Here is a 24089-nt window from a genome sequence, read left to right as displayed (position 1 = left end):
TAGATATTTACCTTTCATTTGATATCATTTTTTTGAAAATCTAACACTTAACCTGCTCATTGGGGGGGATTTAAAATAGCAACTTTTTTACAAAAACTAACTTTTTCAACTTAATTTTTGAAAATGTTCCGGAAATACTGCGTCCTTTAAACATATATCAAATTAAAGCTTATTTTATGTACTATAAAATAAAAAAAAAAATTTGTCCCGACGACCTATCTTCTATGCGCAAATGGCTACCGTATTCAAAAATATGCTATTTTTCTATTAAAATTCTAGGTTTTGTATTTTATTTTATTTTAAAATATCTTATTAGGAGAATATATTGACTTTCATGAATATTATATAATTTAATTGACATAGAATAAAGTTCATAAGACATAAGAAATTAAACTTATTAAATTTTTTTTACTTTTTTAAAGTCGAAAAAGTAATTTTTAAATTTGAGTTAGCTTAAATAGCCAATTTTTTAGCTTCGATGCGAATTTTTTATATGTAAATACTAATTTTTAATAATATTAAAACTTAGAAGTGATAGAAAAAGTCTAATTGCAGATTTGAAAACATCGCGAAAAGTTGATTTAGAATGGTATATTTTTGTTACTGATGAAAGTTCCTTGTAGTTCAGTGCATTTATTTATAGTAACAAACAGTTTTTATTGAAATTTATTGTATCAAGCCCTTTAAATTTTTATACACGTAAAAATAAAGCAAAATACAACTTCTTTATTATTTTTATAATTTCTCCGTTTAAATTACAATATTAAATTATTGAATATCAATTTCATACTAAATTTAATAATTATAATTAGTATTTATTCATATAATATATTTTAAAATCAAAGATCTACTAATTAGGATATAATCAAAAAAAATAAGAGTTGACGTTGCTTTTGGAATAATCCACCAATTTCTCTAAATAAAAAACGATCTACAGATTTGCATCGAAGCGTTTCTTATGATAGTGATTTTAATCATACTATGCTACCGTTTTTTTTATTCATCATTTATATTTTGAATGAAATCTCTAAAAATGTTAAAGAACCACTGCTGAAATGTTGCACCTCTGCTAGTAATCTGTGGTTAATCCTGCCCTGCTTAGAATAAAAGTCTTAGAATAAAAAGTTGCTTAACCATACTGACAATTTTTTCATCATGAAAAAATCTCTCATTTCTAATGTTTTTAATATATAAATTGTTTTTATATGACCAGATTCAACTACAAAGTTTAATAATCTTTCTTTGTTATTTATGAATTTGTTAACTCTACAGAGTGATTTTTTTATCATAACCCACTCAATTACTTACAAAATAATAATAATTAAAATTTTTTTTTTTTATTATTATTATCTTTAGTTACACATTATTCTTGAATTATTAACTATGTAATATTTTTTAAGTCCATCCCTTATTCCTGGTAAGGGTGTCAACTTCATTTTTTTAAATGATAACACATATTTTTAATCTAATAAAATGTTTGAGTTTTTAATTTAATAGTAAATGGCATTTGAATTTTTAATATAACTTAATTCGTTTATTAGATATAATCATTTAAAGTTTCAAATTTTTGAATTAATATACAGGTATAATACACAAGGGATTACAAATACAGGTAGCTAATTGGTTTTTTATAACATCGATATTAGCAGGTACACAGCATTGTTATTATCAATTGTAGTAAGGCACATTGTTATGAGTTTATAAATACACTAACTGACAATACAGAAAGTATATCTATTGATAATCATAATTGATAATAAACAATCCGTGACTGAGACAGCAATGTCATAAAAATCCAATTAGCTACCTGTATTTACAATCCCATGTGTATTATACATGTATATTAACTCAAAATTTTGAAACTTTAAATGTTTATATCTAATAAGCTAATAAAGTTATATTAAAAATTCAAATGCCATTTACTATTAAATTAAAAACTCAAACATTTTATTAAATTAAAAATATGTGTTACCATTTAAAAAAACAAAGTTGACCCCCCTCCAAGGCATAAGGGATGAACTTAAAAAGTATTACATAGTTAAAAATTCAAGAATAATGTGTAACTAAAGATAATGAAAAAAAAAATGTTTAAATTATTATTATTCTGCAAGTAATTGAGTGGGTTATGATAAAAAAATCACCCTGTATAGATATAATACACAAGGGATTACAAATACAGGTAGCTAATTGGTTTTTTATGATATTGCTATCACAGTCAAGGATTGTTTATTATCATTTATGACTATCAATAGATATACTTTTTGTATTGTCAGTTAGTGTATTTATAAACTCACAACAATGTACCTTACTATCATTGATAATAACAATGCTGTGTACCTGCTAATATCGATGTCATAAAAAATCAATTAGCTACCTGTATTTGTAATCCCTTGTGTATTATACCTATATATTAACTCAAAAATTTGAAACTTTAAATGTTTATATCTAATAAACGATTAGAGTTGTATTAAAAATTCAAATGCCATTTACTATTGAATTAAAAACTCAAATATTTTATTAAATTAAAAATACGTGTTACCATTTAAAAAAACAAAGTTGACCCCCCTCCAAGGCATAAGGTATGAACTTAAAAAGTATTACATAGTTAAAAATTCAAGAATAATGTGTAACTAAAGATAACAATAAAAAAAAAATTTTTAATTATTATTATTCTGTAAGTAATTGAGTGGATTATGATAAAAAAATCACTCTGTATTTGTACCAGACTATAATACTCCAATTTTTTTGGTAACATATCATTTAACAAAGGATTTTTACAATTATAATCAATTTTTATAATACACTATATTGAGTAGATTTTTAACTGTTTGATTGTTTTTTTTCTAGTTTGGATGCGAAACTAAAAAGTTATTGATCTTGAAATGCTATGCGTTTTTTATGTCTGTCCATACAAATTCTCAACTCTCACAAGGCCAATTTTGATGATCAATACGTTTTATATAATTCAAATACATTTTAATGAACTGATTTTAATCTAGTTGAACTAATAGTATCAAATATTGCGAAAAAATCTCTTAATTTTAGACATATATTAGGTCTATAATTTAATTTGTGCGGTTTTTTCAAAATTTGAATGTTTATTTAAATAAAAGCTGTACAATAGTGTTATTCATAGTATTGCCTATCCGAAGTTATAACTTTTTCCTATCTGTCTGGTAATTTGTGAATTCCATCCCAAAAGAAGAATTACTTTTTAATTTTAATAATATGATAAATTACTTAATTAATAAAAATAATTTCGTTTAACTTCAATTCTTAGTATTCTACACTGAAACTAAAATTTATAAATTATACTAGCTAATTATTTCCAAAAGGTTTGTTAAATTTAGATTATTTTAAATAAACTCTGCCGATATTTATTTTAAGATTGAAATCATTGCTCTCCATTAAACAATTAATTATTTTTTATGTCAATTAAGTAATAAAAAATATACTATTTTTAGTTTCCAAACATTTTATTTAACAAAATAAAATAATAACTTTTAATTTTATAGTTTAAATAATAACAAAAATATAACAGTACATTTTTAGTATTTTTTTTATCATGTGTAAGAGAACATTTTTATTGCAAGCAAAATGATCTTAAAATTATACAACAAAATATAGTATTCTCTTTAAAAAACTTTTAAAGTATGTTAAAAAATATTAATCTTTATATACATGAGTTCTAAGTAATTAATTTTGATATTTGTAACAAATAAACGATACTGGTTTATAATATAAGTTATAGTATCTATTGAAATAGTAAAAATGTTTACATTTTATGTTAGATACCAGTTTGTTTATAACAGAATGTTTTCAATTCTTTCAGTTGGCGTTTTGGATTCGATGGTTCTCATATTTTTTTTTCAATTTTAAATGTATTGACTATATATTTATACAATTTATTTCTATTTAGTTTAGAAATTATTTTCATATTTCTCAATAAATCTAATTCGTACGCTACAATTACAAAGTGAATCAAACCATTCCATTAGTAAGTGGCACATCGAAAAGATATTTTATTATTGATGATTTATTGCTTTAGTAGAAGAAAGCTCTTTTTAAAGATTTAAACAATTTACAAATATTAATAAGAATTTTATTTGTTTATAGTGACAAAAAACTATAAGTAATATGTTGTTAAACGTTTGAACATTTTAGAAACGAGAAATAAAAAGTACACTCGTATACCTTCTCAGATCACGAAAAAAAATCGCGTGAGAAGTATTAAAATATTTTGAACCGAGAAAATAATTTGGGAAATATAAATATATCAACAAACCCAGAAGAAAATCTTGAACCAAATAAAATTAATGAAGTCGAAGAAAGCTTTCTTAAGAATAATAATGGCCGAGAAAACGAGACGTCAAAAGTAATTTTATTATTATCTTTCTTAAAATAAGTAAACAAAATTACTTATAAAATTTAAAAAAACTGAATAGTTACTTCACAGTAATAAAATTTTAGCGTGTGAAATTCAAAACTATTTAATTCTCACTAAAATTTTTCTTCGGATAAATACAATAGTCATTGTTATGTATAGTATATTATTTAGAGATAATGTTTAAAAAAACTAAGGACAGGAATCTTAAAATATTATTATGGCAATTAAAACAATAATACATGAATTTGAAAGGTTATAACATAACTGTATTTATTTTAAAGTAATCGTAAAATTCGTCTCAATGCCGCCTCGTTAAAAACTATACCAAGTCAATATAAACTCTGAATAGAAAAAAGTCTGAGACATCGGAGTTCCTAAAAATTAAAGAAAGAAAAGTGGTTCACAAACATAATGAGTATATTTTTTTTAATATTAAATACTTCTATTTTACTGAGTAAGAAAATAGAAATAAAAACTGTTTTATTCTATGTTTAATATAAATTAAAATGGTATGACTCTCAATAATTACTACAGTACTATGTAATCTATAAATATTAATTTATATATAAAATTTATTTTCAATAACTATTCCCTTATGAGATAATGTTCAATTCATATGTTTTATTATGCATCACTTATCACATAATAAAATTAACACGTAATTTTGAACTAAAATTTAAAATTTAAAAACTAAAATTAAAACTCGCTTCTATCTGCGATATCTTGATATATTAACTTTTTTCTAGCTTTCAATATCCGTTAAAATCAGCAAATAGCTGTTGATACTGACCGTGCTACAAGATCTAACTTTACAAAAAATAAAAATATGGGATACTTTATTGATACCCATCAAGGCGAACAAATGGTGTATTACTATACTCCCGAATTGTATATACCAAGTTGTGCGAATTACATAGATCATACTCTAGATAATGAAGATGAGACTTATGATGGATCTTATATGAATACTGCAAAGTCGCAGGGAAATATTCGAATAAACTTGACTACTGACTCAAATCCTCAAAACAGCCATTATGAAGAACGGCAATTTTATAATGAATCGTTTTCTGAAGCTGATACAAATAGAGATTAGTATGGGGATTTGGTTTCAAGACTTTAGAAGTAATTTTATTATTATCTCTCTTAAAATAAGTAAACAATAAACTCATAAAATAAAAGACCACGGAAAAGTTACTTCACAAGTAATAAATATTTAGCATGTATATAGATTTTTATTGATAATTTTCTTTATCAAGCCCCAACTCAAAAATTTAAATTAGAAGATACATTAGTACGGTAAATATCATTAATATAATCATAGTTTGTTTAAACTTTAGTGAGAATTAAATAGTTTTGAATTTCACACGCTAAAATTTTATTACTGTGAAGTAACTATTCAGTTTTTTTAAATTTTATAAGTAATTTTGTTTACTTATTTTAAGAAAGATAATAATAAAATTACTTTTGACGTCTCGTTTTCTCGGCCATTATTATTCTTAAGAAAGCTTTCTTCGACTTTATTAATTTTATTTGGTTCAAGATTTTCTTCTGGGTTAGTTGATATATTTATATTTCCTAAATTATTTTCTCGGTTCAAAATATTTTTAATACTTCTCACGCGATTTTTTCTCGTGATCTGAGAAAGGATACGAGTGTATTTTTTATTTCTCGTTTCTAAAATGTTCAAACGTTTAACAACATATTACTTATAGTTTTTTGTCACTATAAACTAATAAAATTCTTATTAATATTTGTAAATTATTTAAATCTTTAAAAAAGCTTTCTTCTACTAAAGCAATATAGCGTTTAATAGCCTTTATACACAAACTGATATCTAACATAAAATGTAAACATTTTTACTATTTCAATAGATACTATAATTTATATTATAAACCAGTATCGTTTTTTTGTTACAAATATCAAAATTAATTACTTAGAACTCATAAGGATATAAATATTAATGTTTTTAACGTACCTTAAAAGTTCTTTAAAGAGAATACTATATTTTGTTGTATAATTTTAAGATCATTTTTAACACATGTTAAAAAAAGTACTAAAAATGTACTGTTATATTTTTGTTATTATTGAAAAAGAAACCATAAAATTAAAATTAAAAGTTATTATTTTATTTTGTTAAATAAAACGTTTGGAAACTAAAAATAGTATATTTTTTATCACTTAATTGACCTAAAAAATAATTAATTGTTTAATGGAGGGCAATGATTTCAATCTTAAAATAAATATCGGCAGAGTTTATTTAAATTATTCTAAATTTAACAAACCTCATGGAAATAATTAGCTAGTATAATTTATAAGTTTTAGTTTCAGTGTAGAATACTAAGAATTGAAGTTAAACGAAATTATTTTTATTAATTAAGTTATTTATCATATCATTATAATTAAAAAGTAATTTTTCCTTGTGAGCGGAAATATTATTATAAAATTTATTCCATTCAAAAATTACTATTTCTTATTATTTTTATTCAAATGGATGATTGTACAGTTATCAAACACACCTGTGCATGGGATTTTACTTGATATATACTTATCGACCACGCTACCTCCAAGTTGAGAAGAAAAAGTAAACTTTATATATAAAATTTGTATAAATTTTTTATGTATTTCTAATAATCTTTTTTTTTATTTATTTATTTTTTTAATGAAAACTTTTAAAATGTTAAAATACCACTACTGAAATGTTGCTACCTCTGCTAGTAATATGTGCGTTAATCCTGCCCTGCTTAGAATAAAAGAGTTTATTGATGTTACAATGATACTATTTTGTATGCAGATAATTCACTCAACATTAATTTTAAGTAAATAATCTTTTTTTTTTTCAATGTTATAAAAGTAACTGACAATAATTCTTAAAAAGAAATAGTCAAATTCAAACTTCTTTAGCTTGGGTTACATCTTAGTAGTATCACGAGATTGATTTTAAATTTTGTAGAGATAATTTTAATAATAATAAGATTTAAAAATTGTCAGATTTTAGAAGTATAAAAATATTCATAAAACATCTGGTAATAATCACTTGACAGAATTTAATTATTTTCAAAATAATAAATATGCCATAAAGCTGATTTTGAGACTCATCCTAAAATATTTTATCTTCTTTAATAAAGATTACTTAATTAGTATATTAATATACCACATACAACTATAAAGTATGAAAAAAAATTAGTTTCAGTGTTATAGTCATAAGCCTCTTCAATATGTTAAGTTGCTTTTAAACTTAATTTAAAGTTTTACTTCAAAACCATTTTACTCTTAGCCAAATTACAATAATGTTTTGTGTATTATAATTTTTACGACAGTTTTTTTGGAAAGCGTCCAGAATAACGTATCCACGACACTTTAAATTGTGTATGTTCCAATTTCCAAAATAAAAACGAATACAAATGTTTTATTTATTTTAATCATAATTTGAGTAGAATTTTATAATCTTGGCTTACGGTCTACTTAATTTATAAATGTAGCCAACATAATTGACCACACAGATTTTAATTATGAAAAAAAGGTTCATCATATAATCTAATATTTCTTATTTTATTAGTTAACAACAAATTTATATTTTAATTGTAATGATTAAACGTTATTTCGAGAAATGTATTTCAGTATGTTTAACATATAATATTCACTTAGTATCTAAGTTAGTGATCATGGTGTACATAAAAAATGTAAAAAAATTATTTTAACATAAAAATATAATTAGTTTAACTTAGTATTGAGTTATTCCGGTTGGGCGTCTGTGTTCGAGTACTTTTCTGAGTTGTTTACGTGTGTTACTTGCTACAGTCATGGAACAGGATGCCACTGGATGGCTTTCGGAACATGGTTCTTCAGACGCAGTACAATTGTGGACTAGAGTATTTAGTTCAGGTTCGGGAAATGTTGGTTCAAATACTTCTAGCTGTGGACTCACCACTAGCGAAGCCACTGAACTATCTAGTAGCCCAATGTCACCACAATCCTCGGCCATACTCATTATAAGCTTTTCCGCATTCAAGTTTCTGACCATTTGTTCAAGTTGCTCCTCAATGGAGTCATCACAGAGTTTCACTTGGGGCGTGCACACAGCAAAGTCTGTGTCCGGTTTCGACACCAAAATGTCTTGGAACGGTATAAGACCAACGTTGTCTAAAGACGAACCATCCTCGGATATTTCCATGGCAGTAGCAGCCACGATGGCATCAGAATGTATTGTATGCTGGATGACTGGCTCGGCAAAATGTAAATCTTGAATGCTTTCTGTAGCAATGGACATTGCTGGCGGTTGACTATCGTCTTCGTTTAACACTGTTTCGTAACTAGCGTTGCTGATCACTGGCATCATTAATAAGCTGGTCATTACTTCGCCATTGTCCATCACACATAAGCTAATCATGCCGTTTGCATCTTGTCCCATCTTTTGTACGTCGATATTACAGTCAACCGACATTTTGGCCGGCATGTCGTCACCCGGTTCAGCCAAAATCATTTTCTGCACCGTTGCTTTTGAATCCATTGACCCTCTTGTCAATGCTTGAATGGCACTTCCAGATAAGTATGCCTCAACCTCTATTTCAGCTGCTTCGGGCTGTCTGAGCGCCATTATGTTGGCTTTCGACAAAGGTATAACAAGTTGGCCTAAATAATAACGAAACATTGTTATATAGCGTTACAAAAATATAATATTACTTTTCAAATAACTACACAGCTCTAGATATATAGAAAAACATTGTAAAAACATATGTAAGGTATACTTTGTAATTTTAAAAGTTCTTGTCCTGTGCTGGCAAGCGTGTCGTTGTCCAAGTTTTGGAGCAGATCGTCAGCAAAATCTGATAACGTTTCAGATTCGTCCCAAATGTCATGACATCGTTGATGTGTTTTAAGACTAGCTTTGCCCGGAAAAGACTTATTACAGTCAGGTCTATCACAAGTATACAATTTGTCCGCTGAATGTGTTCGTTTGTGAGTTTTAAGATGATGGCTAGCAGTAAATGCTCGGCCGCAACCCTCCTCCACGCATCTGTTGGCGAAAAAAAATGTATTAACAAATCCTAATTGAACAATATGTATTTTTATAGAATTTATAATTACTTGTAAGGACGTTCTTGAGTATGTGTCCGGTAATGTTTTTTCAAATCACTGAATGTCGTAAAACATTTACCGCATCCGGCTTGCATACAATCAAATGTTTCACCTGTATGCAAACGTTGATGAGCACGCAACCTGTACTAAAACAAAAAACTGTAGTAGACTCATCTTCAACGGGATTGGTGTTTTATTAGAGCTTATCATATAGAAACCTATACCTGTAAACAGTGTTGAACGCCTTTTGGCATTCTTCTTTTGTACAAACAAATGGTTTTTGCTTAGTATGCACTCGTTCGTGAATTTTCAAACTGTAAGAGGTTAGAAACGGTTTACCACAGTCACTTATATTGCATTTGAACCTATATTCACCTATATCAACAAAGTTTTAATGACAAGATACGCTTAAGAAATAAATTTTAAACACGATTTAAACGGAATTTCCAAAAGATTATTAATTGAATAATTACTGCCTTAGCAAAGATTTTTATGAGTATGATTTCTTTCCAAAATAATTATTATAGGATGAAAATTATAAAAAATAATTTTTAAGTACCTTTATGGGTTTTCATGTGAGTGCGTAAATTACCGACTGTACTGTACGTCCTTTTGCAGCCGGTGAATTCGCAGTTATGTCTCTTGTTAGTGTCCGACTGGTCAGGTGGGGTATCGTTGCTAAATGAACTTTGAGATAAATCGTCCAGGAAAACATCCTGTAATGCGGAATCATATGTTTGCTCACCATCGTTGTGTATTAAATCATTTGATTGGAGATTGCACTGGATAAAGCTATGGCAAAAATTAAAAGCAATTTTTGGTTTAAAATATACACTAATATTAATAATTAATGAATCGAATTTTTATACTATGCTTAATAAAACAATTCAAAATCAAATACTATCAGGTTTTTTAGATAATATTGTAACGAATTCAATAAAGGCATCATGGTACATCTGAACTTCGTCTTGGGCTCAAATTCTGATGCAACATAAATAATTTATAATAAACTCATATAAATAAGCTAACTCAGTTAAACTAGTATATAGTAAAATCTGAGTATAACTTCAATTCAAATACTATTAAAAAAACTTTTTTGTTTCAATATATTTAACTATATAATATATAAAATTACAATTTATTAATTTATGTCATTGTGCTCATAAACAAGTGTTATAGATTTATATTCTCAAAACACATAAATTTATTTATTTACATGAAGGATTGATGATTACGAACATCTTAAATAGAATAAATAATTTTGTGGTATTTGTTAAATCTACTTAAATCGCATCATAAGAGAATATTTTTTTAATTTTCCCCAACGTCTTAATTGAATTCAATTTAAACTTTATAGTAACTCTGAAAGTACCCAAGTGTTGGACAAAAAATTATAAATATCCGCAGCCATATAAAGTAAGACATGATAAATTATTTTTAAGAAGATTGACTAAACTAACAATTTTTAACGATAATATGGTAACATTTAAATATTATATCAATTATAATAATATTCGAAAATAATGTTAGTTAAGTATCACCACACATGTCCTAATTTTTGTAAACTTCGGTTTACTTAACCGTAAATAGTAATTCTAAAGCAAATACTGAGTAGGCGAGGTCAATCAGAGTTTGGATATCAGCAAATAACGTCTTGTGTCAGTAGTTCATACCTCAAATTCCACCAAACGCTTATGAAATCAACACTATTGTCAATTAACCGATCAAAAATAACTCTAAAAACCAAAGTATATTAAGTACACTTATATTAAGCTTAATACTTAACATTATTTATTGTATAACTTTAAATTTTATTTTTCAATGGCTTGCTTCAAAAGATATTAAATAATTGGTTTATTTTGGGTTTAGTCAAGTTAAAAAAATTATAACCTTGCACGTGTAACTATCGTTCCGGAGATGAACTCTGCAACAAGTTAATAACGTTAGCATAAAACTGAGAACGTTGATATTATTGATTATAAAGAATATTCACTACATTTTTAATCACTTGAATAATATTAAATTATAGAAAAAAAATGACCAATTCATATAGTTCAAAAATTAAGAATTTTACTTCATATTAAAACATTTAAAAGTCGAGCAACAGACATTCCGACATTATGTTTGGCAACAACTTTTAATTTATTCTCTCTGTGTATATGTCACTACTGTACTGTTGTTGTTGCCAAACGAATAAAATATGTTTTAAATAATAAAAGCATAATGGCAGCTCTTGTTTTTCTATACATCATAAAAAATCTTAACTTTAAGCAGAATAAACAGTTTTGTTGAACGCTCTCATTAAAAAAATAATTAAGTCGTAATGAGAGCTTTTTATTATATTTTCAAAATTCATAAAAACACAATGTTCAGATTTTCGCTGAAATACATTAAACGCAAAAACGTATACTACTTTACAATAACAAATATGAGTGATTTACGATCTGCATAAGATTTTACACGTTTGATCAACTTATTTACTAAGTTAAAATTATACTACTTTTGTTGCGTTTGTACGTAGATAAAAAGTCGTACCTACTTGTTTTTTTACATTTTTTTCGAAAATGAATTGAAATTACTTTTGGAATGATTATTAAATAATCATTTTACAAATACCAACACCTCATTTAAAAAAAAGAATATGACATGAAGTAGTTTACCTCTGGTGTACAAATATTGAAAAATTGACAAAATTTATTTTGAAAATTAATATACTTAAATGAGCGGTTTTAAATTACAATTAGTCGTTTTACCTTAATTAACTCTGTACATCTGGTATACGGATTTTCATCGCTATTTCATAAAAAGAAAAATATTCTAAAAAAAATGTCGCCGTTTCCAACTATAAAAATCTGATCATCCAATAAATCAAAATTGAGACCCTCAATATGGTTCCGAAATTGTCACAATTTATCTTAAACATGAGTTTGACAGGAAATATCATTATTCATATCACTTCGAAAACATACATCTGATTAACATATAAATTGAATTATCTATTTTTTTAAATGATTGTTTGATAACCTATTAGTTTATAATTTTTATAGATTCCTTAAATATGTTCTAAAAATGAATTTACTTATTCATAGCCAACATAATCTAGATATTACTATTTAAAAACCTCTAAATACCATATTAATTAATCATGATAAAATCTGAAGTCGTCATGGCGCATAATTACTTTATTGTAATCCAAATATTTAAAAATCCCACCAGTAGTTTATGATTAACATAAAATACTAAGATTGCAGCAAGCATCGCTTACCTAATTTCATTTAAAATTATCATGATTTTAAATTACTAGTTTAAAAACATGACTATTCTGAAAAAATATTCGTGAAAGCTAATAATAAATTTACTTATAGGAACATCCATAAAAAATGATTAATCAAGTTTTTCTTAGATCTATTGTGCTTTTACAAAAATATGCAAATGTGAGAAAAAACTAATAATATGGAACTTAGGGAAATAGTACAGTGGCATTGTCAGGGTTTCATCTTAAGAGGTCATATACATAAGATAATTTTTTCCTATCTCTACAAATTGCACCTTTACCAAATATTTATTTTCATTGTGGAGGGTACTATACCCCATTTACCCTGTGAGAACAACTATTTGATAACATGATAGATGGTCATACGCTTGAATTTAATACTTTGTGTGATTTAGAAAAAATTGGTTTTAAATTTGTATTAAATTGTTTTTTGGCATATGTCGAATTTTAACACGACTTTGAAGAAGTCTAAAAAATAATTTAATGACTCAGTTCAATAATCAGACAAGTCCAACTCTTTCAAAAAAATATTAAAAATTATTTTTTTGATAATACAGTACAAAAACAAGTTCTATAATACTGTTATTTGTAGAGATAGTTAATCTAAAACAAACATGTTATAATTGCTTTAAATGAAACATTTTTTCTGAAAATAGCTTTTCCTGAAAAATTCCAAAAAATGTACTCAGTTGTTGCACTGTGCTGTTTAGTCAAACTTTGAAATCATCCGATCGTATGTACATGTAAAACAGACATTGACAGCGATTTAAATCAACTACAGCAAAAATAGTACCAACCAATGACTCTTCTTATACGACTCCTATACCCTTAAAAACCTATTTAGTAAACTCAAATTGAAAATCATATAAGATGAAGTATGATAATCCTCTCTTAAATTTATTGTAAATATGATGAATATGTATAATTTTTTATATTGAGTATTAATTGTAAACAACCGAACTCAATAAAACTAGACCAATCAAAGGCAACAACGAGTGCCTTAGCGACTCCGGTAAACACGCCTATTTTGCCTATTATATTTTCTTTAAAAAATAAATTCAAACTTATCTTATACTAATTTTAAATAAAATTTTACTGGCAATGACAGTGAAATAAGACTAATTACTATGATGAAACTTCTCACAAAATATGTAAGTGAATTAATATTCTTTAACCAATTTTATTTTCCAAGTTGTTATTTCCAATTTTTTATCTAAGGATACGAACATCTTATAATTTACATCTTAAATTATATTATAGTATTAAGGTCAATCTATGAAATTATAATTAAATGTCCAAATATTCACTAATTATTTTTATGTGTTACCAAAGTGGTTATTATGATACGCAGTGATAGTTATCTAAGTTTAAAATGAAAATAATATTAACCGTTAATTATTCAAATACAACAGACATAACTTTTCTGAAATACTATTTTACCTAATGTAACTCGTTTAATGAAATGAAATTACTATTTTGTGTGACTCAATGCACTTGTAACTTTGCCAAAAATGAAAATACAGCGACCATAATCTAGAAATGAAACAAATTCTTTGACTATAACATCAGAAGATAAAATATTACTCATTTGATTTCTTTGGTTTTTAAATCAGATGAGTAGGCGTAAGGCAAATTCATCAGTACGGAGTTAAGTCCCTATAAACGCAAAATCTCCTCAATGAGTAAATAAAAATAACTTATAAAATTTTATGACTAGAAGTGGTTGAAAATACTTTAATAAATATTATTTAATGTTCCCGTACTCTTATAAAACGAATAGATCATCAAAAGATTATACAGAAATAAATATTATCTTATGGTAAATCGAAAAATTAAAATAATTAAATGCAAAACCCACATGTTAAGAAATTCTTTACACGTAAGTAAACATTAAAATAATGTAAAGCCGAAAATGTTTTGAGTTGGCTTTTATCAAATCAATCATTGAAAAGTGATATTATATTATAATTACGCTAGTTATCACTATAGCCTGTACACTATCTCAAAACTAGATACTCTCTTTGCTGTTTTAGACTTGTTCAAACAATATTGACGACTGGAGCCTTGTAAAGTATTTATTATTTTTCAATATCAATAATTCAACAATGTTAACTAGTTCTACTACGTTGTATAATGCAAAAGGATGACGTCATATACCGAAAGGAAGAATCTGTTGAGTCGCGTGGGCCGATTTGCGAAAGTCGCCATTTTTCTTGTAGAAATTACCCAAATCTGTTATACGACTAGTTTTTGCAGGTGCGTCACATAAATCGAACCTCAAAGCGACAATTCGTTCTTATTAACAGTACACTGTTCGTTTAAATGGCGCCCTTATTATTCAAACATTTATTCTCTTCCGCGTTCGAGACAAATAAAAATGTCGCACACATTTACAATGTGAACCCCTACACTTGAACCCTAAAATACGTAGAAAATATCAACAAATAAAATTCCGAAAACAGTTGGATCGAAAACTTAGTGTGAAATAGTTTCGCGTGAAGACAGTGCGTGCAATTTTTATTACTACATATATCACCTGTAAGCGTTACAATAAAAATCTGAGGCTGCCGTCGTGTCGTTTGTGCTAAGGTCCGACTGATCGACGACGGCGGCGGCGGCGGCGGCGACGTCGTAGACCAACGAGGCGACTTTGTCCATTATAACAAAGCATAATATTCGCACAGACCGCTCGCCCGGTTTTCGGGTTCGGCTCGCAAGCGGCAGTTCTATGGCCCAAGCGCACTGGCCTGTCGTTCAATGTCCAGCTCGCGGACAGGCGTTCATCGCGTGACCACCGCGGCCGCAAACGCTGACGTACTGCCGAGCACCGTCAGAGCTGGCTAACGCGTTCGCCTCGGAAACGTGACACCGCCGCCGTTGTCCACCGCAGATATAAGCCGTTGGTGTAGAGATCACACGTCGTCGGCGCGCGACACAGTAGATGGACGTGTAGGCGTCACGGCGGCCACGGAACAGGCGAAAATAAATAACGCTGAACCGCCGACGACCTTGGACGCAAGCTGAATCATAAACGAACACATGGCTTGCCGATCCAATGCAGTAACCTCATAGTCAGCTATGAAGCACGCGAGCCAAACTATTAGAATAAAAAACGCAAAGCTGCCACTTGTGTGAAAATAATACGGTGTTGTCGGCTCCTTTGTAAATAAACGCTAGAAAAGCAATAAACTTAAATTGTCTCGCGCCCCGGGATTTATTTCGTGAGAAAGCAATACTTATTTAAGAATTCGATATATAAAATTACATCGAATTAATCCATTTCTCAAACATCTAAGGAAGAGTGGCAAAATAATTTTTATCAATCAGAAAAAAATTGCAAGTTTCTGAATTGGACGCCCACAAGTTCGCAGTATAAAATCTAAGGATAAAATGAAACTATATTATGGTATCAAAATATCATTGTATGTACTCACAAATTAAAAGGGGTATTATAACCAATCCTTGAATTTTAAAGGTTTCAGAGAAACAAAAAAAAAAACGTATGAAATAAATCGTTACAATTACAATTAGGTTCGGAAAAATCAGTTAAGTAGTTAAAAATGACATTTTGGAATCTGCAACTTAATATGAAGTATATCCATAACGCTAATTTTATACGCCAGATCAATAATTATTAATTGTAATTTCAACTTGACCACTCTGTAACATTAGGCAGTTAAAGAACATACCCTAGTCAATCAAATTATTGAATGTTGGTCAGTTGATCAAATATTTGATAGTTTAATTTGTTGGCCACTGCTGTCGACACATAAACATGGTTATTCACTTATCATGAACCACTTAATTAATCAAAGAATCAAAATAATATTAAGCATTTTTAATTCGGGTTTTTTTAATACACGTTTTTCTCAATTTATTAATCACCAAGTATTTTTTATGTTCATCCATTATACCTAATAGAGGTGTCAAGATTATTTTTTCAAATGGCAAAACATAATATGTTGTCATATGAAAAAAAAAGCGTTTTAGAAAAAACCCAACCAGTAAATGACTAGTGTCAATAATAAGAACATCTACGTCTCACCTCCACCCAAAACTATAAAATATTTATAACTACCAACATTTGTTATCGACCCGTTATTTTCTTAATTGGAACATTATCTATTAAATACAAGTTGGGGTGAAGTGGGGTAATTGCAATTTTTGATATATACACACGTTTTTATTTTGAACTTACATTTAATATGATAACGGACACATATAAGGGCCGGAACTCTTCAATCTAAAATAAAATTAAATATTCTAGCAGAAAAGATGAATTTACAATTACCCCATTCGTTTACATTTACCTCACTCCACCCTAATTGTATATGTTGCTATTTAAAAAATATAGTTGACACTCTTACATAGTATAAGGAGTAAACAAAACAAATTTCTTAATTGATAAATTGAGAAAAACATCTACCTAAAATAAACCAAAAAAAAAAAAAATTCTCAATTTATTTTTCGTTTAATTATTATAAATAAATCATCCTGTACTTAATGGCATAATTAGAATTTTGTTCTATACATAAGACAAATTCTTATTATTCCACCAAACAAAACAAATTGTATCTTTACCGTGTTATTTATTTTTGTCATAAGGGGAGGATATAACCCCCTATAATAACGCTACTATATATATATTAATATATTAATATTAAATTTATCAGTATAGTGTTGAAATATCAACTTGCTCGTTACCGGTTTATATTATTATTATATATTAATAGAGTAACCCCCATGGTGGTTGTTTGTAACAATTGTTACATTGTTTGTAACAATGAGAACAATAGAAACCCGTTTCCTGACTTACTGAACACCCTGTATAATATCCCTTCCTTTCTGTATTTTTATAACATGTTTTTATTAGCTTCACCTATATGTTTGATAGTAACTCTCCTTTTTTGTTTTTTAGATATAAACATTTAAAGGTTCAAATTTTTTTGAGTGTATAATTTTACATGTACGTTTAATACATAAGAGATTACAAATACAGGTAGCTAATTGGTTTTTTATGACGATATTAACAAGCATATAGTCTTTATTATCAATGGTAGCAAGACACATTGTTGTGAGTTTATAAATACACTGGCTGGCAATACATAAAATTATATTTAATTATAGTCGTAATTGACAATAAACACTCGGTGACTGCGACAGCGATGTCATAAAAAACTAAAAAGTGAAAAATAAATATTGTTAAAAAAAACTAAAAGAACACGCTTTTAAAGCATATCGAACTAAAAGGTTAAAAATAATTTTTAAAACAATAATGAACAAAATATACTACTACTATTGTTTTAAGCTTATTTTAAAAAGAAAAATGGAATTTAAAAAATGTTGTTTAAAATTCGCTTTAAATAGGATAGTGTAAAGTTTAACAAAAAAAAACTATTTATTTTTTCATCTTACAAAACGAAAAATTTACACTACTACTAAGAACGGCATACTTATGAGTTCTAAAGTTCTATTAGCAAATAAAATTTTTCAGTTGACAAGCTACTATTAAATATATTTACTCAGTTTTAGCTGATTATGAGTAAAAATATAATTGAAAGTATTTATGGCTTTGATCTGAAAAAATATTTATATATATTAATTATGATTTTCTGTAATCATGGAAAGTCACCTTTAACTAGCCTTATATGACTTATAAATAGATCGTTAAAGTATTTATCATTAAAATTAAGGAACTGCTATGTTATAAAATTGAGTATATTTTTCTAATTTAAATTTATTTTTTATTAATTAAATTATTTATTTCAAAAAATAATAGTCTGTGTATACATGAATGTGCATGTATAAATTTAAAATCTTTTCTTCTTTTTAAAACTTTTTTTTCCTTTAAATTTCTTTTTTCGTTTATTTCCATCTTTTTCTTTAAAATGGCCACCAAGTGCAGAAGTATCTTCAAAGTGAGTTACTTCTTTTCCTAATTTACCTAAAGTAATAGATGATAATTGTTTAGCTCTATGCTTATCTTTCTTGGTAACAGGCAATCTGTAGATTTATAAAAAAATATCTCATATTAAAATAATATTAATATACCACAATAATTAATATGTATTTACTTACCTAGTGAAATAATCTTCTTCATATTTTTGTCTTTCAAAATCATATTTGGATTGTTTATTTTTTAATCCAACAGTATTAATTTGAACTTCTAAAGGTGTTTCTGCATATTCTTCTCTAAGCTCTTGCATAACGGAACTCTGTAATGCTCTCTTTTTAGCTCTTTCAAATTCTTTTTGTTTCTTCACAGTCCGCGATTCATCACCATCATATGGAACAGCTGTGACTTTAGGTGCAACATATACTCCACCTTTAGATTTTTTAGAACTGGTAAGATTGTTATCATCTTCATTAGATTCATCATATTCTACATCATCAACGTCTCCCAACCCATTAATACTAGCACGAAATCTACTAGGATCATTAGGATCAAAATTTCCAGATAAAGCAGTTTTAACAAGTTTATCAATTTGATATTTAATCTTGAATTCCAATGGTCTTATTCGTTCAAGTATAGTACGTTGCTCTACAAGCCTATCAATTGATGCAATGTCTTGAATAGATTTAAATTGACACTTGTTTAAAATAACATGAGTTAAATCTTGAAGATAACTAAGTAAGGTATGGTATTTAACATCTAATAAACTAATACCTTCCAAAATATTTTGCTCTTTTTCTATAATTTTATTAATAGGTTCTTTAGCAAGTAGCACACTTGTGTTTATCTCATTTAAAAGATTTTTAGTTTCAGTGAGGGCATCTATTTGACCATCTTCATCTTCTTCCATAATCAGTGTTATAAGCTTGAGACAGAATTTTATAAATTACAATAATATGAAAAACACTTGCTTATAAATATTATTATAATTTTTCCGTTTACGAAAAATATTTAATAAATAATATATGAAAAGCATCACTATAAGATCACGTGTACCGAGACATGTGATAACACACATAAGTCGTCTAAAAACAGTGATACGGCAGTTGTTATCACGGATAAATAGTCAATAGAAAGTGTTACCAACATTTTATTTCAGTTTCAGTGATTTATATCCAATAATTTTCATATACACTAATACATTTACCTTGAAATTAATAAAATTTAAGGTGACATATTTTATATATTAATTTATATTGATAATCCATAAACAGTAGTAGCCAAAAATTTTCAATAGTGGTTTTAATATCAAAATAGCATTTTGATAACTTTTTAACTTTCTAATGCAATAAGTTAATATTTCAATGTAATAATATTAATGAATTATTTAAATTTAAATAAGAAATATTTGATTGTAATCAAATAGAAACAAACATTTATTATTGTTGATAAATTACAATTAAATTTCTATAATATTTTTATTAATCTTATTCATCAGTTTACTTTAGAATAGCCAAGTCTCTGAAATTAACGAGTATATAATTTTACATTTAGACATGGTTTGAATGAATCGTAGTTAACAAATCACTTAGTAATTAATATTTAACAATATTAATGTTATTTAATATTATTAATAACACTTCATAATATAAAATTCTTATATTAGCTTGATGTGTTTTTTTTGTGTATGTTACCACTTTTTCTCAGCTCTCGCCGAACCGATTTCTTCAACAATACGTCAAAAGATCACAAATCTAGTCAAAGACATTACCATCAAAAAATGAAAAAATTTCCCCCGTTCCCCGTAAATGGGTGAAATCTCCCAGAAAGTTACAAATTTAAAAATCGCTAATTTTCGAAATTTTTTTTATTTAAAACTGCCATAACTTTTTCTATAATGATTAAATCAATATAATTTTTTTTTTTTTAAAGATGCATGATGTCTTCACCTATCATTTGGTATATTTTCTTTTATAAATTTGACCCTTTATCTGCTCACAGGGGTGAATTCAAAATGACAACTTTTTCACAAAAAATTAACTTTTAAAGTGTTCCGGATACTCAAACTTTTATACATATCTTATATTAAAGATAATGTAATTTACTTTATTATGGAACAAAAAAAAATTTCGGACTTTATTTTGTCTTCACAGTGAAAATAGTTACCAAATGCTATTTTTGTGTGAAAATTCTCAATTTTATTTTTTATATTTTTAACTTTTAAATGCTATAACTTATTGAAAAGTGTATGAATCAATACAATTTTTTTATTAAAAATAATATTTATACCCCTTTTTCATTTGACATACTTTATCTTAATCAGGATATTAATAAGGAAATAGCTAATCATGTAACTTTTGGAATAATCAATCAATTTTTTTAAATTAAACTCTATCTACAGATTTGCATCGAAGCATTTTTTATGATAATGATTTTAATCACTGTCAGATATCATAATACTTGACCCAACTATGCCACATTCTCACTGTGCTGGGTTGTTTTTGAATACTTAAATTTAAAAGGGAAAAAATTTATCATGGTATATTAATAAAACTATTACAAGAAATGTTTGGCTCTGGAATATTGGATCCTGGACCCCTCCTATATGATTACTATTATAAACCTATTAGTAATGATAAAAAACAAATTGGTGATCAATACCATATGAAAGTTCTAACTTTCCAGCTTTAATGGGGTATATAATAAATTTAGTAAACACAATGAATACATGAATAATAATATTAATTTAATAGTATTCAATACAAATGATTATTACAAAGCACTTTGTTGCCATAAAAACTCTTCCTGATATTGTTTGTTATTGGTATTACAACTTTTTGGACATGTATATATAGCTAATACACCAAAATTAAATGATTCTTTTGCTGGTATTTCTGGTAATTTCAAGTAATACAATATTTGTGGCATTATCTTAAATTTAAAGTTTTATTAAACATTACATATTAAATAAACTTCTAATTATTTTTACTTGAAATTCAAATTGCCTTTCACTTCCACAATATGAACAAGGAGGGATTTCATTCGACTGAGGAATACATTTTGAACATATCCATAATGGTATTCCCAAACGGTCATACCTTCAAAGTAAAAGTTTGGATAAAAAGCAAATATTAATGAATAATTTTTAATTGTTAATAATTATAGATTTTACATAATAAATATACTATATTCACAGAAATGAATTCAAACAAATATATTAATAGTTGTATAGAATTATTACTGAGTAAAAGTTGTTAACATATATATTATGTTAACATCATATATAATGATCTAACATATATAACAATATCACAAAATTGTAAATTCACCCTTTAATTCCTCTCAAGAATCCCTAAGTAAAATAATTATAATCAATTATTATCCAAGTAATAATTGCAAATTTTTATTTTCCTATATTCTTAAACAGTATTAAACAATAAACAGATGTCCAGATTACCTGATGATTTGTCCTGGGACAGAAGCAATTGTATTTTTGAATTTTTCAAAATATACATCATCTTTATCACCACTATATGCCATTTCTAATAAAGCTTCATCTATATTTTCTATATCTAAAGAAATAGAACAGTAAAAATTAGATATGCAAAAAAATTGTTTCATAAAATCATGTAAAATATATTAATTGGCTTAAGAAAATTAAATAAGTTTTAATCTTATAAAAATAATGGAAGTTTAATTCTTTCAAATATCTACCAAACTGAGAAACTCAATAAAAAAATTGTGTAAATTTAAGTATTTATAATTTCATTTTTGAAAATTTTAATAATATTACCATGTAGAGTACCAATGGAATTATTTGTGTCCTCACAATATTCATCAGAACTTTCATCATTATTTGAAGACTCATCATCATCATTTTCACTAGAACCATCATCTACATCCTCATTTATTTCATATTCTGGTAAAATTACAATTTTTCTACAATATTAAATTAATAAGCATCTATAGAAATAATTATCTAGACAGCTTTAATTACTTATCTGTTGATTCGCTACTAATATCAAATTTTTTATGATACAAACTGCAATACATGTTTTCATACTCTACAGTAGCTTTACAACCACATATCTAAAAAATATAAAAAAAAACAGTCATAATAACCAAAATTGTTAAATGATATATTTTACTAAAAAATTAAATAAAAATAAGCTATATTTGTTAAATTTAATTTTTAAGTTAATTGTTTGCTACTGAAACACATACTGAATAAAACTAAAATAGTATTGCTATACTTATAAAATATTTTAGTATAATAATATAATACATTATTATAAGACATCTAAATAAAAATCATCAATACTTTCCAAAAGATATTTTACAAAGGGGGATGAATCTTTCAGTGAAAAAATAGGTACTAGTTTAATGAAATACAAAATTTAGAAGGAGAAATTTAAAAACCAAACATTTTCTATTCAAGTAGAGAATAAACTAATTTTAAATTATCAAAGCAAGTACTCTTTTTTAAAAATCCAATAATACTAATTTTTATTTATTTAAATTTAATATAAGAAATTTGTATGTAACTTTACGAATAGTGTTAAATGATATGTGGCAACTCAAATATCAAAATAAAAAATGAAAATTTATCATATAAATGGACATTTATATTCTTAATATTTGAAATATTTTACTTTTAACATACTTTACAAAGTTTCACATCCCATGATTCAGATGTTATCTCAGGATCGTTGACTTTAGGTGGAGCATCTGAATAGTAATCATTCTTAATAGATAGTTGGGATCGTAACACTAAAAATGTCCTGTCACTTATACAATCATTACAAAAAAATACAAATAACATTCTGTGGAAGCATTGCCCTTGAAAACCAGGTTCATCTATTGGAGCATAAAGTTGACACAAAAATACGAGTGGAATTTTACACTTTGTACATATCATTTTTTCAGCCTCCAAAATATATCTTAGGTCCAACCAAGCTGGCTTTCCACCAACTTTAGACGGAAAAAATCGACTTGTAAGTTTACTCTTATCAACATAAGCATTTCTATTAATAGTTCCTAACACGACTGATGCCATAATAAATTATTTTAGCCAAACAAAATTATAGTAACAATAATTAATTACAATTTTCTTCCGGAATTTGATTCAAAACAAATTCTAACCACGTGAGATTAAAACCTTCTATCAAGATAAGAAGTGTAATAATAAAACCATTTCCCTTTTTCTGATAATAAAAATGTTATCAGATGATAGCAGCAAGACATGCTTTAGTTAGTGAATTGTTAACTAATAATGTTTTGATTAAAAAATTCTGTTCTACGAATAAATATTACTCTTTATTTATTTTAAATTACAGTAACTAGGCATATTGTATTATCATTTAAGCACTATAGCGAAAAAGTATTTAAAAATTCATATGAGTGAAGAAGCACCCGAAATTTTCTATTCACAAGCTTCTATTTTTATACTAATTATGAGC

At 26.6% G+C, this 24089-nt stretch overlaps 3 protein-coding genes across 3 annotated transcripts; all 3 read right to left on the bottom strand.

Annotated features, from left to right (window-relative positions):
- Positions 1-7773: 7773 nt before the first annotated feature.
- Positions 7774-15637, bottom strand: LOC126904116 (zinc finger protein 507-like). The gene is made up of 6 exons (XM_050682840.1): positions 15274-15637; positions 10023-10255; positions 9688-9838; positions 9473-9604; positions 9133-9401; positions 7774-9016 (listed from the first exon to the last, which is right to left on the bottom strand). The coding sequence occupies exons 1-6, from the start codon at positions 15393-15395 to the stop codon at positions 8109-8111; spliced, it is 1815 nt and encodes a 604-aa protein (XP_050538797.1). The 5' UTR covers positions 15396-15637; the 3' UTR covers positions 7774-8108.
- A 2124-nt stretch (positions 15638-17761) lies between these two features.
- On the bottom strand, positions 17762-19705 carry LOC126904737 (neuroguidin). Its single transcript, XM_050683956.1, has 2 exons — positions 18816-19705; positions 17762-18740 (listed from the first exon to the last, which is right to left on the bottom strand). The coding sequence occupies exons 1-2, from the start codon at positions 19538-19540 to the stop codon at positions 18548-18550; spliced, it is 918 nt and encodes a 305-aa protein (XP_050539913.1). The 5' UTR covers positions 19541-19705; the 3' UTR covers positions 17762-18547.
- Positions 19706-21355: 1650 nt separating this feature from the next.
- On the bottom strand, positions 21356-23808 carry LOC126904372 (programmed cell death protein 2). The gene is made up of 6 exons (XM_050683368.1): positions 23294-23808; positions 22628-22719; positions 22424-22569; positions 22088-22202; positions 21620-21728; positions 21356-21561 (listed from the first exon to the last, which is right to left on the bottom strand). The coding sequence occupies exons 1-6, from the start codon at positions 23684-23686 to the stop codon at positions 21403-21405; spliced, it is 1014 nt and encodes a 337-aa protein (XP_050539325.1). The 5' UTR covers positions 23687-23808; the 3' UTR covers positions 21356-21402.
- Between the last annotated feature and the right edge of the window lie 281 nt (positions 23809-24089).

This window comes from Daktulosphaira vitifoliae, unplaced genomic scaffold (assembly GCF_025091365.1).
Source record: "Daktulosphaira vitifoliae isolate Bord-2020 unplaced genomic scaffold, ASM2509136v1 Scaffold_4, whole genome shotgun sequence".
NCBI lineage: Eukaryota > Metazoa > Arthropoda > Insecta > Hemiptera > Phylloxeridae > Daktulosphaira > Daktulosphaira vitifoliae.
Note: the sequence above shows the minus strand (reverse complement) of the source record. Positions and strands in the feature narration are given on the sequence as shown.

Bases quoted from the DNA above. Each gene is read 5' to 3' on its own strand.
- LOC126904116 (XM_050682840.1), bottom strand. From the start codon at position 15,395: ATGGACAAAGTCGCCTCGTTGGTCTACGACGTCGCCGCCGCCGCCGCC. The intron at 9,839-10,022 runs GTACTTAAAAAT...TTGTTGATATAG, and splicing joins TCACATGAAAACCCATAAAG to GTGAATATAGGTTCAAATGC. The intron at 9,017-9,132 runs GTATACCTTACA...GTTATTATTTAG, and splicing joins AGAACTTTTAAAATTACAAA to GCCAACTTGTTATACCTTTG.
- LOC126904737 (XM_050683956.1), bottom strand. From the start codon at position 19,540: ATGGAAGAAGATGAAGATGGTCAAATAGATGCCCTCACTGAAACTAAA. The intron at 18,741-18,815 runs GTAAGTAAATAC...ATAAATCTACAG, and splicing joins GAAGAAGATTATTTCACTAG to ATTGCCTGTTACCAAGAAAG.
- LOC126904372 (XM_050683368.1), bottom strand. From the start codon at position 23,686: ATGGCATCAGTCGTGTTAGGAACTATTAATAGAAATGCTTATGTTGAT. The intron at 22,720-23,293 runs GTATGTTAAAAG...TATATTTTTTAG, and splicing joins GGGATGTGAAACTTTGTAAA to ATATGTGGTTGTAAAGCTAC. The intron at 22,203-22,423 runs GTAATATTATTA...CTATTTCTTTAG, and splicing joins TTCCATTGGTACTCTACATG to ATATAGAAAATATAGATGAA.